At 38.5% G+C, this 27,431-nt stretch overlaps 4 protein-coding genes across 4 annotated transcripts; 2 read left to right on the top strand and 2 right to left on the bottom strand.

Moving 5' to 3' along the window:
- Window positions 1–5,430: 5,430 nt before the first annotated feature.
- Window positions 5,431–6,990, bottom strand: LOC111911944 (uncharacterized). Its single transcript, XM_023907712.1, has 3 exons — window positions 6,021–6,990; window positions 5,872–5,951; window positions 5,431–5,763 (listed from the first exon to the last, which is right to left on the bottom strand). The coding sequence occupies exons 1-3, from the start codon at window positions 6,988–6,990 to the stop codon at window positions 5,431–5,433; spliced, it is 1,383 nt and encodes a 460-aa protein (XP_023763480.1).
- A 1,087-nt stretch (window positions 6,991–8,077) lies between these two features.
- On the top strand, window positions 8,078–10,013 carry LOC111911922 (uncharacterized). The gene is made up of 4 exons (XM_023907681.3): window positions 8,078–8,390; window positions 8,648–8,952; window positions 9,046–9,256; window positions 9,346–10,013. The coding sequence occupies exons 1-4, from the start codon at window positions 8,139–8,141 to the stop codon at window positions 9,880–9,882; spliced, it is 1,305 nt and encodes a 434-aa protein (XP_023763449.1). The 5' UTR covers window positions 8,078–8,138; the 3' UTR covers window positions 9,883–10,013.
- A 1,259-nt stretch (window positions 10,014–11,272) lies between these two features.
- LOC111911923 (ubiquitin-conjugating enzyme E2 32) lies at window positions 11,273–13,339 on the top strand. Its single transcript, XM_023907682.3, has 5 exons — window positions 11,273–11,494; window positions 12,067–12,198; window positions 12,330–12,414; window positions 12,494–12,657; window positions 12,739–13,339. Exons 1-5 carry the CDS (start codon window positions 11,387–11,389, stop codon window positions 13,156–13,158), a joined length of 909 nt encoding a protein of 302 aa, XP_023763450.1. The 5' UTR covers window positions 11,273–11,386; the 3' UTR covers window positions 13,159–13,339.
- A 312-nt stretch (window positions 13,340–13,651) lies between these two features.
- LOC111911945 (uncharacterized) lies at window positions 13,652–14,095 on the bottom strand. The gene has a single exon (XM_023907713.1). It carries the CDS (start codon window positions 14,093–14,095, stop codon window positions 13,652–13,654), a length of 444 nt encoding a protein of 147 aa, XP_023763481.1.
- Between the last annotated feature and the right edge of the window lie 13,336 nt (window positions 14,096–27,431).

The following is a 27,431-nucleotide window of genomic DNA, read 5'->3' as shown; positions in this document are numbered from 1 at the left end:
GACGGCTTCCCGCAATCCATTTGTGTGCAACTAAAGATTGCATCTTGATGTATTTTTAAAACCCTGTTGAGTGTATATAAGGAGGAGCACCCCGATGAATGCTTGTGTACTCTTTTTATCTTTAGTTAAAGGGTTTTGTCCCATTGGGTTTACCTTGACAAAGTTATTTTTAACGAGACACAAAATATAATCCATTCTCACTAAGGATTCATGAAATTAAGGGGAGTATCCACTTGAATTCTTTAACCATTGTGTACTCTTTTGTCATTCGTTTATAGTTTTTCTTCCACTAGGTTTTCTTTTAACAAGGTTTTAATGAGGCACTACATGTATGGTTATTTCCTTCACTCAAGACATCTAGATCATAGTCTTTTATCCCCCGACCAAAGTTTTGTCCCAAAAGGTTTCCGTCAGTAAGGTTTTTAACAAGGAGAATGTTTGATGTATTATCTGAAGATACAAGACAAAGAAGTACAAGTATAATTCAATGTAAATCTAATCACCCAAAGGGGGTGTTGTAACTCATAGAATAATGATAGGTTTCTTACATTTAACTTTTTCATAAGTAGAAGTTATGTACATAACTTTTACAAGTTACAACATTTGGCTTACAGAACCTTTACCCTATATATAATGGCTTCTTATGTACTTGTAAACACTGTTTCACTTGAAACACTAGAGAAACTAGAGAGAAAACATATGTAAGCACATATTTAATCAATGAGAATGTTGGTATGAATCATTGAGTTGAGCTAATTCGGCAAACAACAAGAGAGATACTAAAAAATAAGCAAAAAAGATAACTTCAAAGCCCGAGATATTAAAAATTAAGCAAAAAAGATTTGAACAAAGCCCTTTAACCGAGAGTAAACTCCTTTGACAACTCAGTAACTCTTTTTCATTGTTTCAAATAAATTTTTATATATGATATATGACAAAGTTGGGGCCTGAAGTCGTTACGAGGTCGGAGACGGTCACCTAATATTAAGAATCGAAAATTGAATTGATTTGGCACTGCTCTCGATTCAATTTGGTCCGAGTGGGCCAATTACTCATGCTAGATAGATGCAATTACTAATCTAGCCAAATTCCCTAATGACTTTTCTATTTTTAGCCAAAATTTAAGACTTAGCCCAAAATAGCCATCAAGACCGTGTACTCTTTCGCCTAAATCGTCTACGATTTCGGGTTATATATTTAAGTAATTTTTTTTTTCATTTTTGCAAAACAAAACCGTATACCGTAAAATGGTCTACGATATCCTCTTAATGGTCTATTGTTTTGCCCAAAAAGTTACGGTGTACAAGTATTTGATGCACGTTTTGTATATTGAACGCATGTACACCGTAAGTTTCTTAGGAACCTATGGTTTTATTTTATTTTATTTTTGTTTTTTCCAAAAAACAAACGTATCGACTAATTTCAAACTAAACAAGAAAAAAAAATCAAGATTTGGAGACACATGGTTGTTCTTTGAAGGCTCCATCGAGATAATATCAAACTTCAAACACACACAAAATGAGCAAAACTAAAAATTACAACTTTATATATTTTGGGGTGACGGGCCCTGAAAGAGTAGACAACCCATCAAACAGTATTCCAATGCCCCCAAAGAGTAGTCAACCGGCTGTTGACTAGGGGTGTTCAAAAATATCCGTATCCAAAATTCCGATCCGAAATCTGAATCTGAATTATCCAAAAAATCGGATATCCGAAATATTGGATATCCGATTTTTCGGAATCGGAATTGGATAAAGTTTTTCAGATTTTTCGGATAATTCAGATAATCTGATATCCGAAATTTTTGATTTTAATTTATACATTCTTTGTTATTTTAAGGGCTTTTGACTTAAAAGTCCCTAAGTTTTCAAAATTTATTCGGTTTTGTTGAGGGAAAAACTTAGAAACACACTTGAACAAACGTTAGAACAAGTATATTACGGAATAGTTAATCTCGAAGGATCTAAAAGCTCCACAATAATATTTAGAGTTAGATGGTTAGATAGTTAGTTGCGGAAAAGTAAAGAAAAGTAAACGACAACAATTGTTATATCAAGTATACATTTAAGCTGATTCTTAAAGAGGAATGCATTTAAACCAAGTTAATAAATGAGATCATACTTAGTGATTAAGTGACAGAAGACTTGCTCCGATGAGAGGTTGTGATCGATTATGAGAGTAAGAAGAGTGAGTAAAAAAGATAGAAAAGATAACTTGAGAGATTTCAATTTAGAATAAGATGCATATTGATTGATTAATCTGATATTGTATACAAGAGAATGAGCTCTATTTTATAGAGACTCATGAACTACACTAGACTACGACTCTAAGAGTAGCCATGCAAGGCATACTGGACAATAGAGTGTATTATAAAAAGACAAAGTAAAGTAATCTAGTAAAACTGCGATAGAAAGAGACTGCGGTTGCGATTGTTGATGAAGACACTTGACCGCGGTGGCATATTGGCTGCGGTAGCTGAAGTTCAAGAGGGTCACTTTTTATTATTCAACAAGTTTAGTCCTCACGACGAATTTTGGTGCGTTAATGCCCAACATTTGGGCTCTTTTTGTCAAAAATGTCATTTAGCATGTTTGGAGCCGGTCATCCGGTGACATCCACCCTGTTAAAGAAATACCCTTATAAAAAAGGGAATCCCAACGACTTTCGTCCTCCCTCCCTCATTTACGTAGCCCTAATCAGAGCATCTTCACGCACCAATGGTTGCATCCTCTTCAAACTCAGCAACTTCACGCAGAACGAAGCTTGTTAAATGCTATTGTGGTGATGAATGCTACGTAGCAGTGTTAAGAACACCAGATAACCCTGGTAGAAAATTTTGGGGATAGCCTAATTTCAAGGTATTTTGTAATTTTTGTGTTAAATTGAAATGATTACTATTAGCATGGTTTTAGGGTTTTGATTACACGTTTTTCTCCCTTTTATTTTCTAGGAGTCTTCAAGGTGTCGTTTTTTCAAGTGGGTGGATGAATGTGGGAACAAATCTATCCAACAAGAAGATGAATTGATGGGTTCGATGGAGATTGTTGTTGAATTGATGGGTTTGATGAAAATTGTTGCAGGGTTGTTAATGTTTAATGCAATAATGCTTGTAATTGTTGTCCTAAAAATGTAATTTTGGTATTGCACTTTTGAAATGTGGTTGGTAATGTAATGCAATTGTGTTTTGAAATGGAATCACTGTAATTTAGACAATGATAATGTAATGGTAATCCTTTTGTAGTCTTTCTAATTTGGTATGTGCAAAGTTGTAAACGGTAACCCAATTTAGGCATTGAATAATATCAATAGAGGGAAGTTTAGGCATTGAATAATGTCATGACATAGGGCAATTCAGCTGATATCATTCATACGAAATTAAGATGTTTTAATCCATACCAATGTATGATGCTATAAAACATAAAAAAACAAATGTTAGATGTTATAATCCACACCTAAGATGCAATTAACCAAACCTATTGTAAGATGATATAATCGAATAATAGTACCATAAACCATATTTCATAGAAAAGGGGTGTGCATTACATAATGTTTCATATACTGTTTCATGTAGCAATCATCCAATTGTGCCAAAAAGCCTATCAAACAAGTCTATCAAGGCAACACATATGACAATTGGATGTTTGCTGCAAAAACCAGGAATAATAAAAGATATACAGAAAGAAGGCATCATATGCCAGTGGTTAACATCCTACTTCACCCTTTTTCATAATCACTACCCAACTAATCCAACTTGAAAAGTTTGGTAGCACTAGAACCACTACCATCTTTGTCATACACAGTCTTCTTCAACTTTAGCTTCAATATCCTCTCAGAAGGTTTCCTTTTCTTATGCACAGGTTTGGTAGACAGGTTTGGCAAGTTATTGATTCTATCATCCACTCCCTCAACAACAGCTTCAATCCCTGCTTCCACTTGTACCTCATCCACTACATGATTATCAGTTGCAACCACTCACTCATCATCACCTTCACTCCATGCTTCCTCCCCTGCATCAACTCCTCCATCATCAACAAACACCTCAACATCATCTGGATGCCCTTCTTGAAATTCTAATTCCTGTTAAGGCAATATATGACATGTAATTACAATATGGGACAAATAGAATAAAATTGAATTTAAGTAGAATAAATAGGAGATTAATTATTAGTTCAACAGGTGACATGTCATCTAATGGCATTGTTATCCCTTGACTCCCTTTAATTTCACCAATGTTGTATCCTAACTCTAGTAGCATGGCTACATCTTCTTCATTCAGTTGGATTTTCTTAGGTATAACATTATCCACATTACCTTTAAGAAACTCAGGTTCTTTCTCTTGAATGTCTCTAAGAATTTCATTTATACCATCCTCAACATCATCAAGAATTTCACTCAGCTTTCGTGACTTAGATTTTCCCTCAACAACTTCATCTATAACTTGATTGACCATACCCTCATCAACCTCTTGTTGTCCATTTTCCTGGTTTTTCCCTTCACCAACAAGTTTTTGTCCCTCAATTTGAACTTGTCCCTTATCCACACGTTTTTTCCCCTTACCTCCACCCTTTATACTATTTATTTTTCTCCTTTGAGCAGTTGGTTGATTTGGCTCATTATTGGTTTATGTACTCCTCCTTCTAGTATTTCTCCTAGAACCAAATGCTTGATTGGGATCCACATTTTGATTGATTGGAGTTTCAGTTGTTGCACTTTCATGTTCCTCTTGATTTTTTCTTAGGCTACCAATTTTTTTGGCTGCATGTGGAACTCTTGGCTTTGTTTCACTTGTGCAACTTTGTTTGTTATGTCCAAATTCAAAGCAATTACCACACCTCACAGTTCTGGATACTTTAACTCTCGCAGTAGCAAACTTGGTCTCTTTTTCACTTGAATGCCTTCTCTTTTTTGTGGCAGGTCTTCATGGCATTCTTCTAGCTATTAGTGGCAAAGGCTTTTGGAAGGGAGTTTGTTCCCATAAATTGCTCCTATTGACAGGCATTATGTTACTTTGGTAACATTCAATAAACTTGACTTTTGAGAAACATTCATTAACATCCATCAGTTGTCTTATGGATATAGTTAATGACAACATTTGCATGAACACAAGGGATTCCAGAAAGATCCCAAAGCCTACATGTGCAAGTCCTGGCCTCCAAGTCTACCTTTAAACTTTCATAATTAAACCTAGCTTCGAACACTGAACCTTGGCTATGAATAACCATCCAAAACCTGAAATTGGCACCTAAATTTAAAAACATTAACATAAGAGCATTGATTTATAAAATACAAATGTAATTGGCTAAATAATACATACCTCATATACTTCCCAAAAAGGTTCATTTTTTTCAACATATTTGGGCACACATTGGACTTCCATTTGTTACACTTATCAGTCATGTGAACAAATTCTTATCTCCTCAAGCATTGTTATCAAAGGCTTTTTCCTAGCTCTATTATGATGGAGTTAAAGCATTCTGAGATTCCATTCCCAGCTGCTTCACATGCAAACCCTAGAGTAAAGAAAGCTCTGCACCAAGTTCTAGGCTGTTTCGACATCAAATACTCATATGTACCAGGACTAAGCTTCTTTATTTCACCCATATGTTTCTTGAAGTCTCCTTCTACACAACTCATTGTTGAAGCCCATAAAAGTCTTTTGAATTCTAATCCGGTGTAAGCCTTCTTGAAGTTTGCATAAATGTGTCTAGCATATTGTCTGTGCTCCACATGTGGCAAAATGTCTTTCACAGCTTCCAATAAGCCCTGAAACATATAAGTACATTGAATATTAATAGAAAACATTTCAATTATATAGTATATTAATACAAAACATAGCAACTAAAAGTACCTTATGTTGATTGATATGATAACCAACCCTCTACCACCATCCAACATTAGATCATCACGTATAAGCTCCAAAAACCAAGTCCAATTAGGTTTATTCTCCACATCTACAATAACCCAAGCTATTAGATAGACTTGGTTGTTTGCATCCCTTCAAATTGTTGTCAACAGTTCACCTTTCACCTCACCTTTCAAGAAGCATCCATCCAAACCAATCACTTTTCTACAACCACTTTTCCATCCACTACCTAAAGCCTTAAAACAAATATAAAATCTATGGAAATATCTCTTTCCATCAGGGTTGTTGATGACACTAACCTTGCAAGTAGACCCTGGGTTTGATCTTAAAAGCTCATAGGAGTAGTCCCATATTCTTGCATAATGCTTAATTAACTTTCCTTCAATTAACTCTTTTACCCATTTTTTTGCCCTCCTACATTGGCCAATAGACACATCACATCTAAATGTCCGTTTAATATCACTTATCATCTCCCTAAGCTTAATCTTTGGCTTGTTTGCAATCTTAGTCATGTAATGTCTCCCAACCCATTCAGGAAACACAATTGAACCAAACGTGAATGACCTAGAGCATTTGTGGATCATAGTCATAGTTTTGATTTGTAATAACCTTTCCTTGTACATCCAAGCAACATACAATCTTAAAGGGCATTGGTTGTCTTCATTTATTTTCCCACATTTTGCAATAATTGTAATAGTATCACACTTGGCAAAATAAAATTGATACCCATGGGACACAACATAGTTTGCAATACAAAATTTAAGTTGCTCAGCGGATTTAAATATATCGCCAAGTTTTGGTTCCATCTTGTCCCATTTGATGTTGGGATCATGAACCCTATACTTAGGTTGTACTTCTTGCTCATCATCTTTATCACTTTCCCAATCATTTTCATGATATACTCGTGCTCTCATTTCATCAGACATACATGCATTACGAAGATTAGCATCATTAAGTAATACATTCAAGAACTTATCCTTACACTTATCTAGTGTTCTCACGAACTCATCCTTTGGTTCATGGTCCATGTAAATACCATGTAGTTCAAAGTCCATCTCGTTCAACCTAGCAAAAGGTTCGTTCAAAGCAACAAATTGATCGTTCCATTCTTCCTCTGATGAAGCCATCCTTCACTCCTACATAAAATCAAGGTTACATAACGTCATTTTAACTAAGAGCTCAAAGGAAAAAAAATGAAATTTAGTCCAAAATCGTAAATACCTAATCTGTGATGATCGTCTTCTTTACTTGACTTACACTATCAACACTGATTATTGTTTTCTTCTTTACTCGAGCTTCTGATAACAATCAAACCCTAAAAAACTTTGAAAATGCAGAGAAATATGGGCGACAATGATGATTTTTGTGGAGAAATGGAGAAAACGCACGTTTTGGTGTAAAGGTGATGTGTATTTGTGTTCTCGATGTCTAACGGACAAGATGTAAATGAGAGGCGTGTCATCAGATGTTACTAGATGAACTGCTAAATGGCATTTTTGACAAAAAAGATCCCAAATGTTGGGCATTAACGCACCAAAATTCGTTGCGGGGACGAAACCGAACAAATTTAGAAAACTTAGGGACTTTTAAGTCAAAAGCCCTTATTTTAATCACATGTGTCTTATAATATGAATATTAGTAACTAAAACATGTTTATAATACCCTTAATTAAATACCTATATTACCTCATATGTTTTTCTAGTTTAAAAATATGTATTTCTAATATAAAAATTTCATATGCTTTTCAAATTTGAACAAAAATTCAAAATTTTCAAATATCCGTTTTGGTATCCGAATCCGTATCCAAAATTTCAGATATCTAAAATTTAAGATACGGAATCGGATATCAAAAATCAACTATCCGAAAATTCGGATATCTGAATTTTCGAATATCCGGTTATGAACACCCTTATCGTTGACCATAGTTAATGCGGCGTTGACGGTAGACCACTTAATTATTTACGTTTTAAAAGCTAGTTTGAGATAAATGCTAATTTTTTTTTAACTAAAAACTAATAAGTTAAAGATTTTGGCTAGTTTAGTAATTAAATGTGTGATCGTCAATCAAAAATGTAAAAATACTAAAATGTTTTTTTTTTTTTTTTTTTTTTTTTTTTTTTTTTCTATCCATTTTAGCTGCAGAGATTTCAATTGCAATACATTCATAGTAGAGGGGTTAAAGTGATAGTGTAATCAAATTATTTAATAGTGGCGTTCTATCTGGTCCTATCATCTGTCGAGTTTGAGAGAGAGAGAGAGGGTGAGGAGGCCGTAGATGAAAGAGAGTAAGGGGAGGGCGGTGGTGGTCGGAGGGAGCATAGCAGGAGTATGCTCCGCGCACGCGCTGTTATCGGCAGGGTGGGAAGTTATGGTGCTGGAGAAAACCACCGCTCCTCCTACCGGAAGTCCAACGGGCGCCGGGCTAGGCCTCGATCCGTTGGCTCGAAGAATAATCAATTCATGGCTTCCACAGCAACAATCCGATAATCTTCTCAACAATCATACCTTACCACTCACAATCGATCAGGTATGTATATATTCATCCCGAATTTGTTTCTAATCCAAGCTTGATTACAAGTTAAAGAACAAATGCTAATCTGGCCCTGGAAGTTTTTACTTTTTAGTTAGTCTAAATTGCTTCTAAACAATTGGTTGTTGCACACATGAGTTACCATTGAAGTGAAATATACCAGTATCAGTATGTAACTTCAAAATCAACATCAATAGTTGATTTTGGGGGAAAAAGTTGGTAACTTCTACCTCTTTGATACTATTTTATTACAGAACCAAGCTACCGATGTAGAGAAAAAAATCAGTCGCGTGTTGACAAGAGATGAGAGCTTCAATTTCAGGGCTGCGTACTGGTCTGATCTTCATGGTCTCTTATACAAGGCACTCCCTCGAGATATATTCCTCTGGGGCCATTTGTTTCTATCATTCCATGTATCTGATGACAAAAAATCTGTTAAAGTTCAATGTAAACACCTTCAAACAGGAAAAATGATTGAGATTGTTGGGGATTTGCTAGTTGCAGCAGATGGTTGTATGTCTTCAATTCGCCAGACATTCCTTCCTGACCTCAAATTGAGGTTTGTAATCCAAGATGAATTTGAAGTATCTTAACATGTTTCTTCTGAATATTTTCCATTTGTTTATTAATGTAAAGTTAACAATGATGTTAGGTACTCTGGTTACTGTGCTTGGAGAGGGGTTTTGGATCTTTCAGATGATGAAAAATCAGAAATTTTAGTTGACTTGAAAAAAGTTTACCCAGATTTGGGGAAGTGCCTATATTTTGACTTGGGTAATGGAACTCATAGCGTGTTTTATGAGCTTCTGAACAAAAGGATCAACTGGATTTGGTATGTTAATCAACCAGAGCCACAACTTAAGGTGATTAATATTTTATCCAGTTTTTGATCTTTAATGAATAGCTTCACCATATTTTCCCCTATCTAATTTGCATTCCAATAAATTCTTAGGGGAATTCTGTAACTATGAAAGTAAGCAACAACATGATCAAGAAAATGCAAGATGAAGCACAAAAAGTATGGGTACCTGAACTCACAAGAATCATAAAAGAAACCAAACAACCATTTTTAAACGTCATATACGATTGCAACCCTTTAAAACAAATCGTGTGGGGCCCAGTGGTGCTTATTGGAGACGCAGCCCACCCAACAACACCACATGGTTTGAGAAGCACAAACATGTCTATCTTAGATGCATCAGTTTTAGGTCAATGTCTTATGAAATCAGGAGTTGAAAACTTAGTGGCTGGATTACGAGAATATCAGTCGATTAGGGTTCCAGTTACTTCAAAACAAGTCTTACATTCACGAAGATTGGGTCGGATTAAACAGGGTCTGCTTTTGGATAATGGGAAGGCTTTTGATCCGAAAAATGCTACTTTAGAAGAATTAGGTGTTCTTCAACAGAAAAATATGCCGGGGTTTGATGATGTGCCTTTGGGTTTGAGTACTACAATTGATGCAAGTAAATATAGCTCGAAGTTGTAGACGTGTTGTAATTAAATAGGTTGTTAGTTATGATCATGTATAGTTAGCAATGTTGTATAATTCATTTTGACCATTAATATTTCACTATACATACAAATAAGAGAAAAAGACAACCACAAATTTCAAAACTATTTCATGCTACGAAATTTGTTTGTTTGTTTTTGTGTGGTTTCCACTAAAAATAGTGTACTTATACTGTGAAGTTGTTCTTCACTGGAATAGGTTCATCTTATTGCAAAAATCATTGCTTTTCAAAAAAAAAAATTGCCATCCTTTTTTTTTTTTTTGTTGAAATCTTCAATAATCTTTGCTGCACCAAAAAGTAGTTTTATAGTATAAAAATGAGTGTTAGATTGTGAAAGATTTTAAAAGGAAAAAAAATTGGTGTAATTTTTTTTAATCTAAAAAAAAAATGCTTAAATTGGGTCTTAATGGAAAGTAGTGAGATTAGATTTTTAGATTGGGCCTTAAGGGGAAATCGGTGGTCATCTTCACTCTTGAGGAAAAAGTAAAAAAGATGGATATTTTGTGAAAGCATTTCCAAATGTATCTAATTTTGTCATTTTCTCAAATAATAATTTTGAATAATTCATTTTGACCATCAAATTTTGTTAGTGGGATTTTCTTGTAAAAGAACGAAATCAGAATAAATATACTTTCAGTATACATACAAATAAGCCCCACAAGAAGTAATTTGTGCCACCTAAGGTACAAAACTACAAATACTGACCCATCAACAATATTTAGCTAACAACATTTCTTATTCAATTTTAACCTATATCTGTAATTATTTTTCAGGCCTTTTCAGAACATACTACTTTAGTTTTGCAAAATTTTCCCTGATAAATTAGAATTTTCTATTGATGTGATCTTTCATAGAAATCTTCACAAATCATTTTTTTTCATCTATAAAAGATAATTGGATTTAAACCAGGATACAATTACATCCATTTTGAGGGGTTATAATCTATAGATTTTCTATTAGATAGAGATCATTTTTGTAACCTCTTTTTTTTTTTTTTTTTTTTTTTTTTTTTTTTTTTTTACATACGGACGGTTTCTAAAATTAATATACACAAATACTTTTATATAAATTATATGGACAGTTTTTATAATTTATTTCTATATAATGCAAACATACAAATTTTCAAATCCAAAGAATATAATATTCATTTTTATGTATAATTTAAATTTAAATTGTTGTAATATTTTAGAGCAGATATATTTCTCAAAATCCAACTGTATCAGTTAAAAACATTAAAAAAGCAAAAATTAAATATTTATTACATTGCTTCGATGATGCTACACCAATCATCAGCTGCCACGTAATACAGGCGACGTGTGAGTCAACACCTGCCCCCTTTTACCCCTTCTATCATTTGGTTTCACAGGAGATTTATTTCTTGTTTCCACCTTCCTCCTCCCAATTTTCTTCACAATCTTCAGCCTTTTCGTTGTGAATCTGATTTAGGATCAGATACTGTTAACAAAAGAGGAAACAACCATGGCGGAGAAATATAATATGAAGAATCCATCGGTGAAAAGAATTTTACAGGAGTTGAAAGAGATGCAATCAAACCCATCTGACGATTTCATGAGCCTTCCCCTTGAGGTAATCCAATTGAAATTTCATGTATCTTCGTTCTAATATGTCTCAGTTTTCCATTTTGCTGCGGCGTAACTGTAACAAGGTTCTCACCCTTTCGTGATTAGGTGCAGTTAGGGTTTCTATAGATTAAATTGAATTTTGTGCGATGTTAGCTGAACTATGCTCTTTTCTTAATTCCATGGCGTGTTTCGTTCGATTTAACATCATATTTAACATCATTTGAATTGTGATCTGATGAAAAATGAAACAAATTTCAAAATTGTCATCTATTACAAACGGATTCTTCGATTTCAATAATTTACTCGATTTGTTTCAATCGAATCAAAAGCTAGGTTTTCGTTGAGTTAAACAGCTTTAAATTTTTCGAAGTTTTCATGTTTTGAATGCGAGTAGTCTCAAAACTGACCCAGGCTATGATACCTTGTAGACAATCTATTGCGTTGCTATTTCAAAATGTGAATTATCAGTTTATCACCTAACCAACATTGGACTTCCATTTTCAACATAAACCTCATAATTGTTTATGAACTTCATGAAGTGGTGTTCTAATTACGCTCTATATGTTTTTTACACAGGAGAATATCTTTGAATGGCAATTTGCAATTAGGGGACCAAATGATACAGAATTTGAAGGAGGAATTTATCATGGTCGAATTCAATTGCCTTCAGAGTACCCATTCAAACCACCATCTTTTATGTTATTAACGGTAATCATCATTTTCTTAGTTTCAATTCCAACTTTAAACCAATATTATCTTCCAAATTTACTTGCATATCAAATCACCTATAAGTAATTCAATTGTGTAAAGTATAAACTTGTTGTCATTGTTAATTTCAGCCAAATGGACGTTTTGAAACTCAGACAAAGATCTGCTTAAGCATATCAAATCATCATCCTGAACATTGGCAACCATCATGGAGTGGTAAGTATCTGATTTTGACTTTTTTTTAGGTCAAACAAGTTGTTGACTAAACCAAAACTAATAATCTCTTGAATTGCAGTTAGAACTGCTTTAACAGCACTAATTGCATTCATGCCCACTAGTCCAAATGGTGCTTTGGGATCATTAGATTACAAGAAAGAAGAAAGACGTGTTCTTGCTGTTAAATCTCGTGAATCTTCCCCAACTTTTGGTTCTCCAGATCGTCAAAAGCTCATTGATGAGGTCTTACTAAATGACCATTTTACCCTTACATTCCAATATTAAACAAATTTTACCATAATTTTCAATTTTGTGAATATGCAGATTCATGAGTACATGATCAGTAAGGCACCACCAGTCCCTCACCCCAACTCACCGGAATCTGCAGAACCACCATCTGCCGCCGCCACTGAACAATCCGGTGAAGCTCCGGTGACTCCACCAAATGCTAATACAGAGATAACTGAACCCGAAGAACAACAACCTGAAGCTCCCTTAAACAACAACACAGAAGCCGACGTCCCAAGGGTACCAGAGCAGGCGGCTCTGGTTGCTCCTCCTCCAGTACCGGCTGTGGTGGTGCAGCAGCAGCAGCACCACCACCAATCAACAGTTCAGAAACCGGCGGATGACCGCCTGTTCACATGGGCGGCAGTCGGACTCGCCCTTGCTATTGCTGTTCTTCTGTTGAAGAAGTTCATGAAAGCTAGTGGACATGGTGCAGTGTTCATGGGTCAATCTTGAAATGTGAATATCTTTCAGACATCAGAAATTGAGAATTAATGTCTGGATTTACGAATTTTCTTTATATATCTATATATATTTTCTGTCATTTGTGCTACATTTTTGTAATTCTGTTTTCACATTGTGCCACAAATTTGTATATAATAACCTATAAAATTAATCCTATATAACTCTTGTGTAAGTGTAACTATCGCATATTTTGCTTTTGTATTTTGATTTCGTTCAATAAGTAATAATTATATCTTCTAATAAAACGTAAAATCATTCCAACAAAAGAAAATTGTCTAAATATCAACAAATGTTTTATGGATTACATTCTCATCTTTATTTATTCTTCAAACCAACACTAATCTGTAACACAAACCTCAATGGGATTAATCGGCCCAATGGGCTTCAAGTTAACAAAAGCAAACATCATGATTCATGAATACTAATTCAGCCATTCAGGAATGATATCGGTTTTATTGGTATCTGTAACTGATAAATGCATTGATCAACGGCGTTCATGGACCAAATCAAGAACAGTGAGACAATTACTAGTCATCTTTGTAACCTTATCATCATAAGTAGCAAATGGAGAAGTTTTACTTTTACCCGAATACTCGTCTCTACAATCTCCTATATTGGAAAAAACAGCATTAAGCATTGATTTCATTCGATCAACATCTTTAGACAACAATGCTTTCATTGCTTGTTGGAGATTGCTAGACGCATTATCGTAGCTATCTTTACAACTTTTCAAGATCCTGTCTTCATCTTTCGGGTTCACTACTGTGTTTGAAAGTCTTTGAGCGTGAATTGACCCAAGTTTGATTAACCATGCGATAGATTTCATTGTTTTCTCCAACACGTCGGAATTCCCGTCTAGGATTGGGTAGGCGTCGGAATCGGAATCGGAATTGGATTCCGGTGTCTCTCGATATGGTATCGATACCATTCCGGATGATCGGGATTGGTATTCCGAGTGTGATCGTATTTGTGGCTCTGAGATGGAATGGAATGACAATTGCATTGCTCGAGCCCATGTTTCGAGTCTTGGAATGAGCATTGGGGGATTTTTCGAACTTGTGTATGGATTGGTTTTCTTGGAAGGTTTGGAATGTGAAACGTGGATGGAATGGAATAACAAAATGGAAAAGAAGGTGATGGAAATGAAAGTGTTATTTGATTTCATTGTGAAAGTGTTTTGAGTTTTAACCTAAATAAACTGATATATGTAAGTATGGAATGCACAAAAGTAGTTAAATGTGAGTGAATGGCCTCGATTCAAGGAAATCAGACCATGGTCAACTGTATCAATACCTTACCAAATTACGATCTAAATCGATATAATGTTGTACGTTGAGAAAATGATGAAAGCAACAAATTGATAATTTTTTTATTTGATTAACGAAATGACTTATTTAACCTTTTAGGAAATGTGAACAAAGGAAAATTGTGTGTTTAGGATGACTTTAAAAGGGGAGACCTATATAAGTAATGACAACCACTTAGGACAGGGCTATATTTGTAAAACTGCAGGGATAGGTTGAGGCTATACCCCAGCCAAAGGCGTGTTGTAAGTTCTGCAACTCAAGTAGTACAACGGACTATACGTAGCCCCTCTCGTTACCATACTCTGTATCACACGTGCAGGGATGGAACCATTCATGCAAACCAAATTTATGGATTTTTTTTTCTTTTAAATTATATTGATTTAGAGTAATAATAATAGTTATATATATATATATATATAGCTATATAAATTAGTTTTTTTAAAGAAAACAATTTCTTTTTATTTTTTGAAAAATAACAATTTTCTCCGTATTTTTCTCATTCTAGACTACTGGTTATATTCTTTATATTCAAAATTTTTTTAAAACAACCACTCGTTTTTTTTTTTTTTTTTTTTTTTTTTTTTTTTTTTTGGAATTTTAAATGCCCCATTCCAGACTAGATCTTAAATTTCAGAGTTATATTTTGATTTTTTTTTTCATTTTTTTAAAGAAATATCCTTTAATTATGTTTGAAATCTTAATTTTGAAATGTTTAATGTCATCGTTTTTTAATAAAATGTCTGATTTTATATATTAATATAGTATATAGTTAAAATATATCGGCTGAATTTGAATATGAGGCAGCGTCGGTGGTTGGATGTGGTGAATGATTATGATTGTGATATCATTTACTATCCGAGGAAGGCTAATGTGGTGGACGATGTTATTAGCCTCAAGGCAGTGGCCGCTCCGATCAGAGATATTTGTCTGAGGATGACAGTGATTACTCCGCTTTTGGAGCAGATTCAAGAGGCACAGATTGAGGCTATGAATGACGAGCACCGAAAGAGTGAGCGCACAGTGGGTCAGGTGGGTTCCTTTGATTGGTCAGGTGGGTTCCTTTGATTATGATAGCCGAGGGTTATTGACTCTCCATCGGAGAGTATGGGTTTCGTACTGGGGTCGTGTGCGTCAGATTCTGATGGAGGCCCACAAATCCTGGGGTGACGAAGATGTATAAAGATCTCCGTCCTGATTATTGGTGGCCCAGCATGAAGCGAGATGTAGCTTGGTATGTGCAGAGGTGATTGACTTACAGGAAAGTCAAGGCCAAACATCAACAACCTCATGGCAAGATGCAACCGTTGGATTTTCCCTTTTGGAAATGGGAGGAGATCGCCATGGATTACATTACGAAGTTGCCTCGGACTGCGCGCAAAGCAAGTTCGATTTGGGTCATTGTGGATCGATTTACCAAGAGCGCGCATTTTATTCCGATTCAAGAGAGCATCTCCGCAGAGAAGTTGGCTGAGGTATACATCAGGGAAATCGTAGCACGGCATGGGGTGCCAATATTTGTGGTTTCTGACAGGGACGCCCGTTTTACTTCCAAATTTTTGAAGAGGTTCCACGACGAGTTGGGTACTCGTCTGCATTTTAGCACGAATGGTCAGAGCGAGCAGACCATCCACACATTGGAGGGCATGCTACAAGCATGTGTTTTGGATTTCGGTGGCAGCTGGGATACGTATCTTTCGTTAGCGGAATTTTCGTATAACAATAGCTATCATGCCATCATCGATCAACCTCCTTTTGAGATGCTCTATGGGAGGAAGTGCAGGACCCCGATATGCTGGGATGAGGCCGGTCAGCGATTTATGGGGAGTACCGAGGTGGTACTCATGATTACTGAGTTGATTCAGCAGGTTCGGAGTAGACTTCAAATAGATCAGAGTCGGCAGAAAAGTTATACCGAAAAGCGCCAATCAAACTTGGAGTTTCAGGTTGGGATATGGTTCACCTGAAGGTGTCACATTGGAAAAGTGTCATTCGATTCAGGAAGTGGGGCAAGTTGGGCCCCAGGTATATCAGTCCTTTCAGGATTATAGCCTGGGTTGGCAGGGTAGCGTATCAATTGGAACTTTCGGAGGAGCTCAGTCAGATTCACAACACTTTTCATGTATCGCAGCTGTGGAAAAGTTTGACTGATGATTCCGCAGTGGTTCCATTGGAGGACATTCAGGTGGACGACTGCCTGAACTGCATTGAGATACCTGTAGCGATCCTCAACAGGAAGACGAAAACCTTGTGGAACAAGGTTTTTGAGTTGGTTAAGGTGCAGTGGCAACACCAAAAGGTCTCAGAATGGACGTGGGAGACGAAGGACGAGATGAGGGACCATTACCTAAAGTTATTTCCCGCAGCGGACTTCGAGGACGAAGTCTGATTCAAGTGGAGGAGAATTGTAGCACCCGAGTCGCCAGGTATGAAGTTTTTGACTTAGTCTATTTTAATTCAAGATTAAGGTGATAGAGGATTTATGAATACGTTGGGCGTACATTAGGTACGCACGGCGTGCTCGTTGCATGCGCGCCATTGGGGGATCCCTGGCGTATGCTAGGTGTAATCGAGCGAAGGGAAAACCCTAACTTTTAGGGTTTCAACCCTATTTAAAGTCCTTAAGCCCCTCAAGATCTTTACCCTTTCAACCTCCATTGTCCTTTTAGTGCAAATCTCGAACCCTAGCTTGCTTGAGTGCATCTTTGAGCTTACCTTGGTTATTTTATCTTTGTTGGTTTTGAAGAAGAAGTAAGTTTGGAAAGAAGAAAAGGAGAAGAAGGAGCTTGTAGATCCAGAAGTTTGGCACCATTTCTAGCCCATTGAAGGTATAAATTTTGAATCTTGACCATTGTAAGCTTAGATCTAGGGTTAGGGTAAAATATGGCATCTTTTGTCCCTTAACGTGGTTTCTTGGAGTATGAGCAACTCCATGCCATTTGGGCTGTCCTTTTAGACTCTTGGAAGTGTTTTGAGTCATAAAAATCAGATCTTGGTGGTTAAGACTCCACCATGAAAGTGCTAGTAACCATCTAAGCGAGATAATGGACTTAATTCATGGTTTGAGCCCCATCCGTGCATACAAAAGCATAAAGTTTGCAACTTTATGGCTTAAGACGTCATTATGAACTTGCATCTACGTTTTGGACATTAGGACTTTGTAACATCCCAAAATTCATAACCAAGAATTCCATTTATAATTAAGTAATTATAAAAACAGTAGTATGAAACATCAACAGTGCCAACTCATTTCATAATCAAAAACTAGTATTTCAAATAACCCAACACATGTCATAGAAAAGTAATATCAAAGTACAACTCCCAAAGATCTCATAATGCGGAAATCATAGTGTGATGCACTATGATCATGTCAGCTCCTTTCCTTTTGAAGAAGAAGTACCTGAAACAAAAACTGAAAACCGTAAGCACGAATCTTAGTGAGTTCCCCCCATCATACCACATAATAACATACTGCCAGGCATATCTGGGTGCTCGGCCTACCCTGTCAGGCATATCTGGGTGCCCGACCTACCCTGTCAAGCATATATGGGGTGCTCGACCTACCCTCCGGTGTATTTCAACCGGTTACGAGGTCTATTTCACCCCTACGACTACCAAATAATAACATAGCATAAACATACTATCAGGCATATATGGGTGCTCGACCTACCCTCCGGTGTATTCCAATCGGTTACGGGGTCTATTTCACTCTTACCACTACCACATAATAACATAGAATACAAGCACATAGATCTCAACAGATAGTGGCATACCAGATAATTATCACAAAGACAATTATCTCTACTATGAACAACTACTAGTGGGTCGACATTGGTGCCTTTGACCCACTTATACAAGGAAGGTAACTCACCTCGAATACTGGAAAGTAGTTGAAAAATCCTTGGCTCCGAATATCAACCCAACTCAAACTCCTAAACATAAAAGATTTCCTTTAAGTACCCTTTCATACTCATAACCCCCTAAGGGTCAACTTTGGTCAAAGTCAAAGTCAAAGTCAACATCCAGGTCAAAGTCAAAATTTTGAGTTGACTCAACTCGCCAAGTTACTCTTCAACTCGTCGAGTTTCCATAAATCACATAATCATGGTATAACGATCCAACCTGTTAAGTTTTTCCTACAACTCATTGATGTGTGTGAACTCAACTAATTTTAAACCTACTTTTAATTATAAAATTAACACACAAAGGCAGTGGACCTATCAATTGTGGTGTAGCTAAATAAGTAGGGTATTGAACTCGGGGAGCAGAAAATTTAAACTAATAACTAATGTTATCTAAAAACAAGTAATAAAAGGAAAGATTTTCTCTAGTTTTGCAAGACTAGAAAACTGAAATAAACTAACTAACACGCAATTTAACTAACTAGCAGCTAAAACAAGTTATTACTACTAAATTCAATAATTAAGAGGACTTCTGTTTAGGTTTGACTCATTTGATCCCATGGACGATTTTATAGTAAATGTTTCGGATTAATTCTTCATTGGTTACCGATTGAGGTGATTCGGTTCACATTCGTTATTACTAATCCTTAGAAAACAGATTAATTCAAGCAATTACCAGTTGTCTAAATTAATGAATTTCCTAGATATTGATTCGGGTTAAGTAAGAATTGTAGTAGTTAATTAAGTTGGTCATTCAATTAACCTCTTGCTGATGGTTCGTCATACAAGCTCACACATTAACTTACCTATCTTCTAGTTAATTCTAGTTTCACGTTCGTTATTCCTAGACATACAACTATGTGGTCACATAAATCCTATGAAATTAATAACTAAGAGATGTTCATACAACTTAATTACTGATTTATTAACAGAAGAATAGTTATTATTAACATATAAGATTTTTTAACAAGCTTAGCAAAACATAATCACCAATTAAAATTAATCCTAACCATAAAATCAATCCATGTTCACAAAATCATCTACCCTAAACAGAAGAATAAGGATTTAGTTCATAATTGCAGTTAAAACAAACTTAAAAACGAAATTAAAGAGTTTAAACATGGTTCAAATCAAAAGATTAATAAGAATAAACTAAAATTGCCTTAATTCTCTTCAAGGTTGAATGTAGGGTTGATTCCTCTGCTTCTCACGACCTATCAGCACCTTCAATCATAATTTGGCATCCTAGGGTTCCAGAGAAGTCCCTAATTTTGATCTCCAAGTCCCTATTTATAGTATTCTGGAAACAAAGGTTACTCGTCGAGTCCCTCATTAAAAATCCGTGTGTGGCAAGGACTTATAGAGCTTCGTGAATCTTCGACATGACTCATCGAGTAGCCGTCCCTACTCGCCGAGTCCTTCTTGTTTTTGATATTTTTCTTCCTTGTTTTACTTCTCGAACTTCCAATCGCTTATCCTGCTTCCTTTAGCTTCCGAGCATATATTTTGGACTGAAAATATAATTTGAACAATATTAAGTATCTTTTGTCCATAAATTGATATAAAATCAATAATAGTTAATAAGATAACGAATGATTTTTATGACTAAATAAGCCCATATGACTCATCGAGTCCCTCTTTTTCCAACAAAGTCGGGACACTTCCTGAACAACTCGTCGAGTTCTCTTATGAACTCGTTGAGTTCTTCAGTCTGTCAACCTTCTTAATGCATTAAGTCCCTATTCTTCAAACCAAGGCCCTATCTTCTGGATCCAAGCTGGAAATACGTCTAGAAGGGTAAAGTTTCCAACTTTACCCATTAAGGACCTCTCCCCAACACATAAAACTCAAATCCTAACCCAAAAGGGTTTATATCTAACTCCAAAAGCCATCAAAACTTCAAGATAGACCATGAGGTCATAGATCTGGACTCAAGGGACAAACTGGTCACGTAAGGTTCCCATATTGCTCGCATGCATGACCCTATGGAGCTTAAAAATTCGCAATGATTTTCTGAAGGTTGCATGGGACTTCCATGGCCATAAAGTTGGAACCTTTATGCCATGAAGTCCCCTCATGACCCTAAATCTGAAGGGTTTGCCCAAAAGGGACATCCAAATCCCAGCAACCAATATACTTGGACCAAAACATGAAAGAAAGCATCCTAAAACTATATCTAAGCATGCCATGGACGAGGTTGAAGCTTTATACCTCAGATGAATTAGAAATGAAGCCCAACTTCTGGATCTACTCTCCTCCCACACGTTCTTGCTCCTCCTTCAAGCTTCTTCTTCTTCTTCAAACTCACCACGAATGCACAAGATTAGCTTATAATCACCAAAAATGGCTTAGGGTTTCGAGATTAGGGTTTTGGATAGTGGAGGCTGGAGATGAAGCCAACACCTTGGGGTTAAGGTGCTTAAATAGGATGCAAAACCCCAAAATTAGGGTTTCATTTCTACCAGCCTAATCGTCGAGTTGAGGTCTCCCAACTCGTCGAGTAGGTTCCCAAAACATGCGGTCCAATTCATCTCTACTCTACGAGTTTGGGGCCTCCAACTCGTCGAGTTTCTATTTAAAAGTGAATAGTTATAGGTTAAATACATACCAGGAACCTGGCGTTACAATTCTCCCCCACTTGTCACCGACTTCATCCTCGAAGTCTGTTGCGGCTGGAAATAGCTCTGGGTAGTGCTCCATCATCTCATATTCTAGCTCTTATGTGCATTCTGAGCCCTTGTGGTGCTGCCATTGCACCTCTACCAACTCTACCCTCTTGTTCCTCAGACCCTTCGTCTTCTTGTCGAGAATGGCTACCGGTCTCTCGATGTTGTTCAGACTGTCATCTACCTGAATATCCTTTAAAGTAACCATCGCGGTATCATCGACTATGCACTTCCATAGCAGCGAAACATGAAAAGTGTTATGTATCTATTTAAGATCTTCCGGAAGATCCAACCGATACGCCACCTTGCCCACCCGGGCTATAAACCTAAAAGGTTCAATATACCTGGGGCCCAACTTGCCCCGTTTTCTAAAGCGGAAGACACCTTTCCAAGGTGACACCTTCATAAGGACCATATCCCCCACTTGAAATTCCAAGTCCGATCGACGTCCGACGGCGTAGCTTTTCTGCCGACTCTGGGCCGTCTGGAGTCTACTCCGGACCTGCTGGATCTTCTCCGTCATCTTGAGTACCACTTTGGTACTTCCCATGACCCTCTGTCCCACCTCACCCCAAAATATTGGGTTCCTGTACTTCCTCCCATATATCATCTCAAAGGGAGGCCAGTGAATAATGGAAGGTAGGTATCCCAACTACCACCGAAGTCTAAAACGCATGCCCGCAATATATCCTCCAAAGTCTGAATGGTCCGCTCACTCTGACCATCCGTCTGTGGGTGGAAGGCCATACTGAAGTGCATACTGGAGCCTACATCGTCATAAAACTTCTTCCAGAATCTGGAAGTGAACCGCACGTCCCTGTCAGAAATCACTGCAACCGGCACCCCATGTCGAGCTACTAACTCCCTGATGTAGACGTCTGCCAGCCTCTTAGCCGAAATACTCTCTTGGATTGGTATGAAATGTTCACTCTTGGTCTATCGATCCTTGATGACCCAGATAGAATCTACCCCACGTGCGGACCTGGGAAGCTTTGTGATGAAATCCATAGTGATGTCGTCCTATTTTCGCACGCGAATCTCCAATGACTGTGTCTTGCCGTGAGGCCGCTGATGCTCGGTCTTGACTTTCCTGCAAATCAAGCACCACTCCACATACCAAGCTATGTCTCGCTTCATGCAGGGCCACCAATAGTCAGGGAGAAGATTCAGATACATCTTCGTCGCCCCGGGATGAATGGAGAATATGGACTTGTGAGCCTCCTCCATCAGAACCTGGCGCACACCACCCCAGTAAGGAACCTAGACCCTACTATGCAGGGCCAACAATCCACGACTATTATAGTCGAATGACGCCACCTGCCCTATGATCCACTCACACTTTTGGCGCTCCTCCTTCATACCCTCGACCTGAGCCTCCTGATTCCGCTCCAGCAGTGGAGTAGTCACTGTCATCCTAAGGCATATATATCGAATCCGAGCCATGACCGCCTTGCGGCTAAGAGCATTGACCACCACATTAGCCTTCCCCGGGTAATAAAGGATCTCATAGTCATAATCCTTCACCACAACCAACCAACGTCGCTACCTCATGTTTAGATTCGGCTGATCCATCAAGTACCTCAGGCTCATGTGGTCTGTGTAGATAATACAGCGGACCCCATAGAGGTAGTGTCGCCAAATCTTGAGGGAAAAAACAACTGCCCCCAACTCCAGGTCGTGTGTTGGGTAATTCGCCTCGTGAGGCTTCAGCTGCCTTGAGGTGTCAGCGATGATGTGCCCTATCTGCATAAACACTGCCCCTAAACTTGTTATTAACGCGTCACAATATACTATGAAATCCTCAACGCCCTCTGGCAGGGTCAATATTGACGCCTCATACAACTTCTTCCTCAAAAGTTTTGAAAGTCGCCTACTGCTCAGGCCCCCAGCGGAATGTCACCGACTTCTTGGTCAGTTAGGTCAGTGGAACAACAATCTTGGAGAAATCATGGATGAATCTCCGATAATAACCCTCCAGACCAAGAAAAACTCCAAATCTCGGATAGAGACCTCGGAACCTCCCATCTCATCACGACCTCTACCTTGGCCGGATCAACCAGTATACCATTCTGGTTGACGAGGTGCCCCAAAAACTGCACCCCGCGCAACCAAAACTTGCACTTGGAGAACTTTATGAAAAGTCTCCCCCTCCTTAACGTCTCCAAAACCTCCCTCAGGCGCTCCTCGTGCTGCCTCTACGTCTTGGAGTAAACCAAGATGTCATCAATGAAGTCTATCAAAGACTTATCCAGCATCAGTCTGCATACGCGGTTCATTAGATCCATGAACACAATAAGAGCATTGGTGAGCCCAAATGGCGTCACCATGAACTTGTAATGGCCATATCGAGTCCGAAAGGCTGTCTTCTGTGCATCCTCGTCTCTGACTCTCATCTGATGGTAGCCTGATCGCAGATCAATCTTGGAAAACCAAGATGCTCCATGAAGATGGTCAAGAGATCGTCAATCTGGGGGAGTAGGTAACGGTTCTTCACTGTTACCTTATTCAACTCCCAGTAATCTATACACATCCGATGTAACCCGTCCTTCTTCTTCACAAACAGGTTCGGGGCTCCCCATAATGAACTGCTCAACCTGATAAATCCCTTCTCTAACAGCTCCTGTAGCTGTGTAGACAACTCCTACATCTCAGGAGGAGCCAACCAATACGGTGCCTTGGCTATCGGAGCCGCACCGGAAACTAGGTCAATCCTGAACTCCACCTGTCTCTCTGGGGGTACCCCGGGCAAATCCTCCTGGAACACGTCTGGATACTCACGTACAACTGGCACATCATCCACGGTCGCCTTACCCTTCTCCTGGGTATCCATAACGTATGCGATAAAACTTGTGCATCCCTGATGAATGTAGCGTCTGGCTCTCGCTGCAGAAGACATAACTGGTCCACGTTGCGGTCTCTCACCCTAAATCACCAGCTCTCCCTTACTTAGGGTCTAAAACCGAACCAATTGCTGCTCACAGTAGATCACCACCCCATTAGGGATCAACCAATCCATGCCTATGATGACCTTGTTCCCTCGCAGAGGAATAGGAACCAAATCCATGAGATAGCTCTCGCCATACATCCTCAGAACACAATCTCTATAAACCTCTGATGCCTGGACGGATCGATCGTTCGCAATCTTGACCTCCAAAGGACAATCCAACATACTCGTAGTCTCGATAAACCTCTTGCTAAGTTCAAGAGATACGAATGATTGGGTAGCCCCCGAGTCGAATAATACCAACACTGGGGTACCGTTCACATGGAACGATCCTAAAACAAAATACATGGAATATAAATATCAAAACTGACATATAATGAAAGTTAGGGAGATGAAACATACCTGACACCACATCTGGTGCAACATGCGCCTACTCGGCGGTCAGTTAGAAAGCTCGGCTCCTCCCCACGGGAGCATCTGACTTGCCATGGAGGCCATCTATGATCCGCAGGGTAACTGGAGCTGGCGCCGCCACTGGCGCTCCTGATACCAATCTCAGGCATTTGGCCTTTTTATGGCCTCGCTGATTGCAATGGAAGAAAATCAGGTTTGATGTCTAAATGGTGGGGGTAAGGGCAGTATAATCCTTTCTAAAGTGCCCAGTCTTGCCGCACTTGTAACAACCCGATCCCCCAACTCTGCAAACTCCCCCGTGTGGCATGCCGCAAATCCCACAGCAGCTCCGGCCATGCTGGCCCTTCGACCTCGAGTTGAATCCCTTGGGTTTCTTCACTGAAACCCCAGTCGTCTGCCTAGCCTCCGCCTTTATCTTGCGAGTGTGCTCTATATCAATTTCCTCTCTCTTGCCCTGGCTATCATATCATACAAAGTCGGGCACGCTGAATAACTGACATATTTCTGAATGTCAGCTCTCAACATATCATGGTACTGGGTTTTCTTCATCTCCTCATCACCCGCGTACCGGGGCACCAACAAGGCCCTCTCCCTAAACTTGGCGGTAATCTCCGCCATCGTCTCAATAGTCTGTCTCATATCCAAAAACTCCCTGGCCAGCTGCTGAATCTCCACAGCTGGCGTAAACTCCACCCGAAACCTGGACACAAAATCTGACCAGGTCATGGCCTCAATGGTTGGGGCTCCCAACGTATCACTAACCACCTTCCACTAGTCTCTCGCTCACTCCCTCAGACAAACAGCAACAAATCTGACCTTCGACCCATTAGGGCAGAAGCTCGTCATCTGTGCAGACTCAATGTTTGCGATTCATCGTCTCGCCACAATGAGATCTTTCACCCCGCAGAAGTGTGGTGCTCCGTATCCCCTAAAATCCTTGAAGGAGAGTGTACGAGTCCCTGACTAGCCAAGTGCCATGTCACTCTTGAATTCCTTAAGGCGATCCTCCATCAGCTCAATGATACCCTTCTTGATCGACCTGAAAATCACCGGGGTTACCTCAAGGATGCCTCTCGTAATCACGTATGCAATGAACTCGCGCAATCCACCATCAACTGGCTCGAAACCCATACCCGAACCTGACCTTGACCCGAAACCTCCTGCTCCATGACGTGTCATCACCATTTTGAAACAAAAAAAATCTTCAGGGTCATACATAACATCGAGAGGTCTCACACTCTGCCAACCTTGGTTCCCCGCAACTCTGCAAAAGTCAAGTACGGATCATCTGTTTTCAGTAGTACGGGCCCATACTACCTTCCGCATATATCCATACTTTCCCCTTGGTTTTCCTTGGCTTACCAAAGCCGCTTCTTATCTATGTATACGATTCGCAATCAAATAATTTCTGATACTAATCTCATTCTAGGCTTGGCCTAGGGTAATCTCTAACCCACTCTCGGCTATCAGCCACATAAAAAGTCCCTGCTATATCTCCCTAACTAACTCTCGAATACTATTACATATTACTAAGACCAGATAATTCTTCGAATGATAGGTCTTACCCTACAACGGTTGGAGTCAGACAAGAGCTGCAAAATAGGGCTAGACCTGACCTTATGAAATTATTTAGTCCTCGTAATATGTAACTTAATGTATTTGTTTACTAGTTAAGTAAAGATAACTAGGACTCCTAAAAGCACAAAGCACGCAACATTCGAGCATTGAGTAACCAAAACCAAGCATATCCTAATCAGGCCATCATATCACTGACTAATCAGTACTAGCATGCTGTTCGATAAGCACATACAGTAGACATACAAGGAATCTTTACTAGATCCTTAGCCATAATCTAACATGCAGTTCAATAAGCACATACAGTAGGCACACAAGGCATCCTTCCTAGATCCTTAACCCTAATCTAGCATGCAGTTCACATATTCATACTTCATATCATAACATAACATATATGGGTATCTTGGGGAAAACTTACTTGAGCCCGACCGATTGCACGCATCATACTCATTGTTCTTTGTAAAACCCTTAATTTTAATTTTGGAAAAATTATTTTTCTTGTAAAAATTTCTCAAACCCTCGATTTGAGTCCAGACACCCCGGAAGTGTGTCCGAATCCCTAAAACCAAGGCTCTGATACCAACTTGTAACTTCCCAAGCTTTATAACCAAAATTCCATTTTTAATTAAGTAATTATAAAAACAGTAGTATGAAACATCAACAATACCAACTCATTTCATAATCAAAAACCTGTATTTCAAATAACCCAACACGTGTCATAGAAAAGTGATATCATAGTACAACTCCCAAAGATCCCATAATGTGGAAATCATAGTGTGATGCGTTGTGATCATGTCAGCTCCTTTCCTTTTGAAGAATAAGGACTTGAAACCAAAACTGAAAACCTTAAGCATGAAGCTTAGTGAGTTCCCACCATCATACCAAATAATCACATACTGCCACGCATATCTGGGTGCCCGACCTACTCTGTTAGACATATATGGGTTCCCGACCTACCCTGTCAAGCTTATCTAGGTGCTCGACTTACCCTCCGATGTATTTCAACCGGTTACGGGGTCTATTTCACCCCTACCACTACCACATAATAACATAGCATAAACATATTGTCAAACATATCTGGGTGCCCGACCTACCCTCCGGTGTATTCCAACCGGTTACGGGGTCTATTTCACTCCTACCCTACCACATAATAACATAGCATACAAGCACACATATATCAACAAATAGTGGCATACCAAATAAATATCACAAAGACAATTATCTCTACTATGAACAACTACTAGTGGGCCGATATTGGTGCCTTCGACCCACTTATATAAGGAAGGTAACTTACCTCGAATACTGGAAAGTAGATGAAAAATCCTTGGCTCCGAATATCGACCCAACTCAAACTCCTAAACATAAAAGATTTCCTTTAAGTACCCTTTCTGTCACAACTAGCAAAATTTTGGTTAAGATGTGAATTCCTAAATAATATAATCTCCTTGTATAAGCCCAA

The sequence above is a fragment of the Lactuca sativa genome, chromosome 1 (genome assembly GCF_002870075.4).
Source record: "Lactuca sativa cultivar Salinas chromosome 1, Lsat_Salinas_v11, whole genome shotgun sequence".
In the NCBI taxonomy this organism is placed as follows: Eukaryota; Viridiplantae; Streptophyta; class Magnoliopsida; order Asterales; family Asteraceae; genus Lactuca; species Lactuca sativa.
This window is presented reverse-complemented; position numbering and strand designations above follow the sequence as displayed.